Source organism: Capricornis sumatraensis, chromosome 4 (assembly GCF_032405125.1).
Source record: "Capricornis sumatraensis isolate serow.1 chromosome 4, serow.2, whole genome shotgun sequence".
Taxonomy (NCBI): domain Eukaryota; kingdom Metazoa; phylum Chordata; class Mammalia; order Artiodactyla; family Bovidae; genus Capricornis; species Capricornis sumatraensis.
In genome coordinates, this window is record NC_091072.1 from 116,111,895 (window position 1) to 116,122,269 (window position 10,375).

The 10,375-nt window shown below is 46.2% G+C and overlaps 1 protein-coding gene across 3 annotated transcripts in view; it reads right to left on the reverse strand.

Annotated features, from left to right (window-relative positions):
* The window catches only part of LARGE1 (LARGE xylosyl- and glucuronyltransferase 1), a 447,934-nt gene extending 439,742 nt beyond the window's left edge, over positions 1 to 8,192 (reverse strand). For all 3 annotated transcript variants that reach the window (XM_068970493.1, XM_068970492.1, XM_068970491.1), the window contains exon 1: positions 8,021 to 8,192. In XM_068970493.1, the coding sequence (XP_068826594.1) occupies positions 8,021 to 8,126 (106 nt within the window). In that variant the 5' untranslated portion in view covers positions 8,127 to 8,192. The remainder of the gene's footprint in view (positions 1 to 8,020) is intronic.
* Between the last annotated feature and the right edge of the window lie 2,183 nt (positions 8,193 to 10,375).

Here is a 10,375-nt window from a genome sequence, read left to right on the forward strand (position 1 = left end):
CACACAGTAGGTGCTGGAGACGGAAGAATGAACAGGGTAAACCACTTGCCTCCTGATGCTTACAGTCAGTAGCTGCTGTTCAGTTGCCCAGCAGTGTCCGACTCTTTGCGACCTCATGGACTGCAGCATGCCAGACCTCCCAGTCCCTCACCATCTCCCGGAGTCTGGCCAAGTTCATGTTCATTGCATCGGTGATGCCATCAACTATCTCCTTCTCTGACGCCCTCTTCTCCTTCTGCCCTCAATCTTTCCCAGCATCAGGGACTTTTCCAATGAGTCTTCAGTTCACATCAGATAACCAAAATACATCAAAAATGTTATCAGATGACAAAATACAGCCAATAGAGAAATACAGTCAGTAGAGAAGACAGTGATTCCAAACACAAGAAAAACCAAGTGTCCTGAGTATGAGGGAGGGGAAAGGACAGGGAGTTGGGGGTGGGGGCTGGAGCAGGGGAAGCCAACCTAGTTAAGGGTGAGGCGCTCTCATGTTTACGCTGAGACAGGAGATTCTAAGTTGGCCAAGCAAAGACAGGAGGGGAAGGAACAGCATATGCAAAACCCAGAGGACACCGAGCATGGAGGGAAGTCTAGCGTGGCTGGACAGGAACGTGAGGAGGGTGTGAGGACATGGGGGTGCAGGGCAGACGAGGAGCAGAGAGGTGCTGTGACTGAGGGTGGAGGAGACAGGTAGGAGAGCCAGCTGCTGCATCAGACCCGACCCCAAAAGATGAACGTGGAGAGCAGAGCCAGTGCATCAGAGGTGGTGAAAGCAGGGGAAACGAAAGACACAGCTGCACGAGGCCAAGATCAGACGTGACAGGACAGAGCAACCCAGGGAATGACAAAGGAAGAGAACAAAGGCTCCACGCTTGGAGCCTGCAGCATGGGTAGCGGGGGATATTAACCGCGATGGCAGAGGAACATAGAGTGTGGGAAGACATGGAGTCAGCAGCGTTTAGGAACCTGGGGACTGAAGCAGCAGCAAAAACTTCCCCTGATGGGCATTCTTTTTCTTGTTGTTGTTGTGACGATTCTACTTTTTTTTTTTTTTACTTTACAATACTGTATTGGTTTTGCCATACATCAACATGAATCCGCATTCTTAACCAATGGTCACTGGCTTCTGACAAAGAGGTCCAGGAAGGAAGCTTTCCCAAATGGTGAATTCTAACACCTGGCAAAGGAGTTAGAAGAGGTATTCTTTCTTACACTAAGAAAACTCCTGCTTCCCATAACTTTTATGTACTGATCCTGGATCCACATGTGTGCGTGTGTGCTAAGTGCTTTGGTCGTGTCTGACTCTTTGCCACCCTATGCACAGCAGTTTGCCGGGCTCCTCTGTCCATGGGATTCTCCAGGCAAGAATACTGGATTGGGTTGCCCTGCCCTTCTCCAGGGGGTCATCCCAACACAGGATTCAAACCGTGTCTCTTAGATCTCTTCCACTGGCAGGCAGGTTCTTTACCACTAGTGCCACCTGGGAAGCCCACACTCCAGAGCAAATCACAGTAAGACTTTCTCCTTCTCCTGTCCTATTTCCCATTAACGGGAGAAGATTCTGGTCATTTCCAACTCATTCACATCCAATGCTTAGAATCATAAACGTGTAGAATGTTGTGTCCCAATAGGTGAGCTTCACTTTGATAACATTATTTCAAGCAGAAGGAGAAGAGAAGCATGATTATGCCCCAAATTGCCAGCTACTCTGAGTTGATTTTATAGTCTGAGACCCTGACTCCATCCCTTGCTCTCTCAATATATCATGATGTTGTGTGTAATCTGACTGCAAAATCATATTCTACCTAAAAGCATCCACATCTCAGGAGGAGTTCTAGGCTCTGTTCTCGGGAGATCATCCATCAAAATTAGACAGGGTTGAGAAATAAATAAACCCACATAAAGTCCGAATTCAGGGAACAACTCTGTCCCTTATTTATGGTTCCACCTGCCTTCAGACAGAAAACTCAAGGTTGTCAATAAATGGGTTGCAAAGTTGATATGTTTAACTATAAAGAAAAGACTGTTTCTGCAGGCCCTTTTGGAAGTGTACTGATGCCTGCGGCAACTGGCAGGAACTCCAAGGAGGAAATTTTTGTTTCTGAATAAACAGTCAGGCTTCTCTAGAGTCTCAGGATCTCTGGGTCAGGACCAGGCAGGCAGGTCCCCCTGTGCAACTGCCCTGATGATCACCCTTCCGTCTGCACACCTCTCATCCCTCCCTTCCAGGGCTGCTCATCCCAGCACTGGACAGAACGACCCTTATTATGATGATCGTGACATCTGGCTCCCTGCCACATCCCTCCATAGATTCAGGGGCCCAATTCAGAGTAAGCCCAATCTCTCTTGCAGATGGTGGCCCTTTGACTGTTTACTGAAACTGGTCATATACACCTGGAGCCTCTGTTTCTCCAAGGTAAATAGCCCCATTCTTTCCGCTATTTCGTACAAAATAAGGTTTGAGATGGCACTGTCATTCACCTAGATTCTCCTAAGTGTGCTGACTTATCTAGATTGCTGTCAAAGTGTAGCATCCAGAAATAAATGCAGTGGCCCGGCTATGGACTAACTGATACCTGGTAAAAGAAATGTGTCACCTTCATCCTCCTAGCTAGAAAGTGAAAGCGTCAGCAGTTCAGTCATGTCCGACTCTTTGCAACCCCATGGACTGTAGCCCGCCAGGCTCCTCTGTCCATTGAATTCTGTAGGCAGGAGTACTGGAGTGGGTTGCCATTCCCTTCTCCAGGGGATCTTCCCGACTCAGGGATCAAACCTAGGTCTTGCTTCTGTTAATGTACCCGGATCAGATAGTTCAGGCACTCAGTTGTGTCCAACTCTATGCGACCCCATGGACTGGGGCACGCCAGGCCTCCCTGTCCATCACCAACTCCCAGAGCCTACTCAAACTCATGTCTTGAGTTGGTGATGCCATCCAACTATCTCATCCTCTGTTTTCCCCTTCTCCTCCTGCCTTCAATCCTTCCCAGCATCAGGGTCTTTTCAAATGAGTCAGCTCTTCGCATCAGGTGGCCAAAGTATTGGAGTTTCAGCTTCAACATCAGTCCTTCCAATGAATCTTCAGGCCTGATCTCCTTCAGGATGGACAGTTTGGATCTCCTTGCAGTCCAAGGGATTCTCAAGAGTCTTCTTTCTCCAACCCCACAGTTCAAAAGCATCAATTCTTTGGCACTTAGCTTTCTTTATGGTCCAGCTCTCACATCATACATGACTACTGGAAAAATCATAGCCTTGACTAAACTGACCTTTGTTGGCAAAGTAATGCCTCTGCTTTTTAATATGCTGTCTAGATTGGTCATAACTTTCCTTCCAAGGAGCATAAGTCTTTTAATTTCATGGCTGTAATCATCATCTGCAGTGATTTTGGAGCCCCCCAAAATGAAGTCTGCCACTGTTTCCATTGTTTCTCCATCTATTTGCCACGAAGTGATGGGATCAGATGCCATGATCTTAGTTTTCTGAAAGTTGAATTTTAACCCAGCTTTTTCACTCTCCTCTTTCACTTTCATCAAGAGGCTCTTTAGTTCTTCTTCACTTTCTGCCATAAGGGTGGTGTTATCTACATATCTGAGGTTGTTGATATTTCTCCCAGCAATCTTGATTTCAGCTTGTGCTTCATCCAGCCCAGTGTTTCTCATTATGTACTCTGCATATAAGTTAAATAAGCACAGTGACAATATACAGCTTTGATGTACTCCTTTTCTATTTGAAACCAGTCTGTTGTTCCCTGTCCAGTTCTAACTCTTGCTTCCTGACCTGCATACAGGTTTCTCAAGAGGCAGGTCATATGTCTGGCATCCCCATCTCTTTCAGAATTTTCCACAGTTTGTTGTGATCCACACAGTCAAAGGCTATGGCATAGTCAATAAAGCAGAAGTAGATGTTTTTCTGGAACTCTTCTTGCTTTTTTGATGACCCAGCGGATGCTGGCAATTTGATCTATGATTCCTCTGCTTTTTATAAAACCAGCTTGAACATCTGGAAGTTCACGGTTCACATATTGCTGAAGCCTGGCTTGGAGAATTGTGAGCATTACTTTACTAGCATGTGAGATGAGTGCAATTGTGTGGTAGTTTGAGCATTCTTTGGCTTTGTCTTTCTTTGGGATTGGAATGAAAACTGACCTTTTCCAGTCCTGTGGCCACTGCTGCATTTTCCAAATTTGCTGGCATACTGAGTGTAGCACATTCACAGCATCATCTTTCAGGATTTGAAATAGCTCAACTGGGATTCCATCACTTCCACTAGCTTTGTTTGTAGTGATGCTTCCGAATGCCCACTTGACTTCACATTCTAGGATGTCTGGCTCTAGGTGAGTGATCACACCATCATCATTATCCAGGATGTCTGGGTCTAGGTGAGTGGTCACACCATCATGATTATCTGGGTCATGAAGATCTTTTTTGTATCTGGATCATCAAACCCCCACTTAATGCAGTCTATCTGCCAGTCTAATAAAAGTCCATGGGTACAGTCACTCCGTCAGCCAGAGCTGGACTAGAGAGCATGATGCTGGAAAGAGACCTTTAAGCTGATATCAACCCATCACTAAGCACAGCCAGATCTGAGTTCTCCACAATCCAGATCAACTTCTAGTTTCCCCTCTTTGGGGAACTGCACCATGTACCTTTAGGGACCACCCCTCGCAGTCTCACTTCACATGCTTCAGGGAACTCTGGTCTAGAAATAGCCACAGAGCTCAGAGTTGCCCTCATCTGCCTCCCAACCACAGTGATTACGCTCCAGACCAAGAGGGACCAAAGGTAATCTAACCAGAGGTGATGCTAGAGAATTATGGGGAGGAATCCCCCTCTTTCTACAAGGGACTGGTGAGAATAAATAGTTGGCCAAAGTTTTCACTGGAGAGGAAAAGCTATCCTGAAAAGAACTACAACAGAGAAAAGTAGAGCAAAACAAAGTAGGGAGACAGAGCCGCAAAGATATCATTGGAGTCCCTGGATCCAACCGTACCTAAAGCCGAATTTTTCCTTCGAACTTATCAGTTTCAGTAGTCACCAAATTCCCTCTTTGCCGAAGTCATTTGGAGTTGGGTTCCTACCAATGAGCAGAAATAAAAATTGTACAGCTTCCCTCATACACGCCCAGAAAGGTCACGTGACAGCTTGCAGGTTCCCGTTTTCCCACCCAAACTCCCCTCACTGAAGCCCAGTCCACAATATGGAACTGCAGTTAAAACCTCCTGCTCTCAAGTCCAATAAGCCCAGGCCCCATCTTGACTGGCTTTGGGTCCCTGGGCATATTACCACAGCTGATCTTCCTAGACCTCCTCATTGGAACCCACCACACAGGATTATTGTGAAGGAGGAGTTCAGTTCAGTTCAGTTGCTCAGTCGTGTCTGACTCTTTGCGACCCCATGAATTGCAGCACGCGAAGCCTCCCTGTCCATCACCAACTCCCGCAGTTCACTCAGACTCACGTCCATCGATGCCATCCAGCCATCTCATCCTCTGTTGTCCCCTTCTCCTCCTGCCCTCAATCCCTCCCAGCATCAGAGTCTTTTCCAATGAGTCAACTCTTTGCATGAGGTGGCCAAAGTATTGGAGTTTCAGCTTTAGCATCATTCCTTCCAAGGAAATCCCAGGGCTGATCTCCTTCAGAATGGATTGGTTGGATCTCCTTGCAGTCCAAGGGACTCTCAAGAGTCTTCTCCAACACCACAGTTCAAAAGCATCAATTCTTCAGTGCTCAGCCGTCTTCACAGTCCAACTCTCACATTCATACATGACCACTGGAAAAACCATAGCCTTGACTAGATGGACCTTAGTTGGCAAAGTAATGTCTCTGCTTTTGAATATACTATCTAGGTTGATCATAACTTTTCTTCCAAGGAATAAGTGTCTTTTAATTTCATGGCTGCAGTCACCATCTGCAGTGATTTTGGAGCCCAAAGAAATAAAGTCTGACACTGTTTCCCCATCTATTTGCCATGAAGTGATGGGACCAGATGCCATGATCTTCGTTTTCTGAATGTTGAGCTTTAGGCCAACTTTTTCACTCTCCTCTTTCACTTTCATCAAGAGGCTTTTTAATTCCTCTTCACTTTCTGCCATAAGGGTGGTGTCATCTGCATATCTGAGGTTATTGATATTTCTCCCGGCAATCTTGATTCCAGCTTGTGTTTCTTCCAGTCCAGCGTTTCTCATGATGTACTCTGCATAGAAGTTAAATAAGCAGGGTGACAATATACAGCCTTGACGTACTCCTTTTCCTATTTGGAACCGTCTGTTGTTCCATGTCCAGTTCTAACTGCTGCTTCCTGACCATGCGTTAAATCCTCACAACAATGCCAGGCATGTAGAAATGCTCAGAATATTACAGTGTATGTTGTTGTCATCATCATTATTGCTGCTATACTCTTATTACCAATCTAGTCATATTGTCAAAGTCAACATTTCAATGCATTAAACCTGTATTGGCATTAAGGCTCTTGGCTTTCTTTCACAGGGTTTCTGCCATCATCCCTGGAGAATGCTTCTTTCTACTTTTTTTTTACTGCCAATACCAACTCACCATCCTCCCTCTGATCTCTTTACCAAAACTTAGCCATCCATGGCGATGGCATAATCTATCACCCACAGCCATGGCAAAATCCACTCTACCTAGATGCTTAGGTAAAAGCTCTATCTGCTACTCCAGGGAGGTCTGGGGACAGGAAAGGGACAGGGGTGTGGTACTGGGCCCTTCCCTGATCTGAAGGGAAGAGTTCCAGCTCACTGATATTCAGCCAAACAAATTCAGGGCAAATATCAGAAAGAGAAGTGGAACTCCCAATTAAAAGGTAGCCTTGAGCTGTCAATACAATTATGCATAAAGGAAATGTTTGAAAACACAGTAGTGACCTTCTAGAGACAGATTTTCACTGGAGATGTATATACATATGTTTTTTAAGTCAAGTTTGGGGGTAAATAAAAAGAAAGTAGGCTCTTCAATACTGCCATTCCTTCCCTCCCTGAAGCTAAGAAAAGCATCTCTGATACACAGAGCATGGCACTATGTTAGAAACTCCTGGCTAGAAGGATGGTTCGTGCATCTCTTCTGTGGATTTCAGGGAAGTGGCAGGGAGGAGTGTTTGTTGTTTGCTCAGGAAGGGCGTCTGCTTTGCTGAACCCCGATACTCAGCCCATCAGCATCACCACTCATCTTCCACAATCAGCCCACCTGATAGCGCTGACCACCCTGTCTCCCAGCCCTGTGAGCTTGCCTCATCTTAAGGAGTTACCAGGTACAGCAATGTATAGCAATCACGTGTTAACCTGTCTCCTCCATGACACTCTGAAGGTTCAAATCTGTTATCACCGGATTCCCAGCACCTAGTTTAGCACAGATGTTAAACAGTTGCAAAATGTTGGCTGAACAGATAAGTGAATGAATAGATGAAAGAATGCATGAAACATTTGACTCCATAAACTGCATGAAGTAATCCCTGCAGGACTCAACCTTTTTCCCATTTTCAGCACAGCGATCAGCCTACAAAGCTGGTATCTGACATTTGTGTAACCTCCACTATACTGCTGTATCCAGAGGCACCTTGTTTTTATCTTTGTATTTACCTTTTTGTCTTCCCATCACTGACTCCCTGCAGTTTCCTTTGTGTGTGCATGCTAAGTAGCTTTAGTCGTGTCTGACTCTTTGCAACCCTATGGACTGTAGCCCACCAGGCTCCTCTGTCCATGGGATTTTCCAGGCATGGATACTAGAGTGGGTTGCCATGCCCTCCTCCAGGGGATCTTCCTAACCCAGGAAAACGAAGCCATGTCTCTTATGTCTCCTGCATTGGCAGGTGGGTTCTGTACTACTAGCACCACCTGGGAAGACCCAAGCCTAGACAAATCTTTCCCTGTGATGGGGCATCAAAATTCCATTGTTCTACAGAATAAGAAGTTGGGATTCGAAGAGTTGGAGCTTGTTCCGAGGGCTGCAGGGCAGCCAGTGTTCCTTCTTCCCTCCACCCCTCTCCCTGTGGGAAAGCTTCCTTCTTACCTTCAAAGCTCCCGGCAAACAGGTAAAGCCAGGTGATGGCTGGGATGCAGAGCAGAGTCAACGAAGCAGCCAGGAATTTCCGTCTCCCTCTGCAGACCCCCAGCATCCTCTCAGAAGTGGCAGGCCCTAATCCCAGCGCCGTGTCTCTGCCCCGAGCGTGGCGTCCTCAGCCTCCCTCATAATACTTTCTGGAAGGAAGAGCAAAGAGGAAGGGCTGAGTTCTTAGAACTGTCGATGGATGCAAATTGCAGAAGAGAGATATCCTGCAGATCCTGAGAGTGGTTCGGCTCATCTACAGCTTCATCCCAAGAGACGATGCTGCAGTCTTGCAGTCTACCCAAACTGCAAGAGTTCTTTTCTTTTTTCTTGTTGTTTTTAATTAATTTATTTTTTAATTGAAGGATAGTTGCTTTACAGAATTTTGTTGTTTTCTGTCAAACCTCAAAAAGAGTTCTTTACAAAATAAACAAATGCAGGATGAAACGAACTATAACAGACACCCCCCACTTTGTCTCAGTCTCTCTCTCTCTCATGCATATATACACAGACAAGTACATAGGTGAGTTTTGAAGCCTGGACTAACACTTATTAAAAAGAGTACCTAGTAAACATCTTGTAAGTACCAAGCACTAAACAAGGGCTGCGTTTTCAAAATTGACCAGAACAAGGGCTGTCTTTAAAGAGCACAGTCTAACAAGAAAGACCAACATCAGGAACCCCAAGAATGTGATGACTGGGATTTTCATGAACCAGTGAAGCTGATCCATCTGTATTCGGTCAAGAAGGCAGAACAGTCCCCATGTTCCAGCAGAGAGAGATGCAGAAGGCCCATCAGGCTGATGAACAACATACTCAAGAGAAAGGGAACTGGAGAGGCCCCAAGATAATGGTGGGGAGGCTGCACCTCAATCACTGTGGAAAACCTAGAAACATTCCACAGAGGGTGTCTTTATAGTTTTACTCCTTTCAAAGGGAAGATGTCCAGAAAAGCACGAAACAATTCACACTGGAACAGATCGGAGAGGAGAAGACAGACAACCTACAACCAACCTGCAGAGGGACAATTGTAGACCACGCAGAAGGCCAGTAGAGAGAGGACTCAAAAGAGGCAGAAGGTCAATTCAGATGGACTAGAGGGCCCAGGATCTTTCACCCAAGTACTTGACCAGGAAGGGACATGACTTATTAAAAAAAAATGTAAACACCAGCAGGTCATACAGTCTTATCTCCTCCCAGGTCCTAACACGGACATCACACACTGGCTGGAAGTGAAAAGTCCGCATGGACACAGGGCGGACAGGTACAAAAGCCTGCAGATTCCTAAGGAAGGGATGCCCATGGAAGAACTGGTTTGAATGCTCCCTTGGATGCATCTCTTAAACACTATGGGACAAAGGTCTGGTTGAAGTGTCTCCTTCCCCGCCACCCTTGGTGCTTTCAGAAGGCAGGTGCCCCCTCCGACTCACCTCACATTCACTAAGACTTAGCCTACTGCCTGTCACCTGCAGGGCTTGCTGACTGTCTGTTGAACAAATAAACAGAATGGGATCCTAACCAAAGGCGACCCTCTCAAGCTTCAGGAGTCTGTGTTAGGCAAGTTGTTGGCAATGAACGCCTGATGGAGTCAATCTCAGCTGTTAAGGCCAAGCTTTCTTCTGCAACCACTCTGATGGGATTTCCTGAATGGCTCTTTCTAGAAACAGATCAAAGACCACAGGGCTAGAGGGTGTGGATGAGGAAGTAAAACCTGAAAAAGCAAAATCTCTTTAAACAAAGAGAATGTTGACTTGAGAAGTCCCTCTTAGGGAAGTTTTACATTCTGAAGCACAGGCAACAAACCCTACATACAGACTCTGCTAGTCACTAAGAAGGAGGATGGAAGATATGCTGAGGATCTCTCAGGGAGAGGGAGTGTTGGTGGAGGCTGTGCAGTTAGAAAGATCTGGATGCAAATCTGGGTGCCACACCTGAAGAGCCGTGACCTTAGCAAGTCCTGCTTCTCTGTGCATTGTGTGCTACGTCACTTCAGTCACGTTCAACTCTTTCTGACCCTATGGACTATAGCCACCAGGCTCCTCTGCCCATGGGATTGATTCTCCAGGCAAGAATACTGGAGTGGGTTGCCATGCCCTCCTCCAGGGGTTCTTCCCGACCCAGGGATCAAACCTGTGTCTCTAACGTCTCCTGAATTAGCAGGCAGGTTCTTCACCATTAGAGTCACGGGGGAAGCCCCCTTTTCTCTGGGGAAGCTTCATTTTTTTCCTCTATAAGATAAGTGACGTCTTCTGTCGGGGAGAGTGGTTATGAGTCTTAAACGAGAGTGCTCTAGAATAAGTGACTAGCAAAATGATCAAG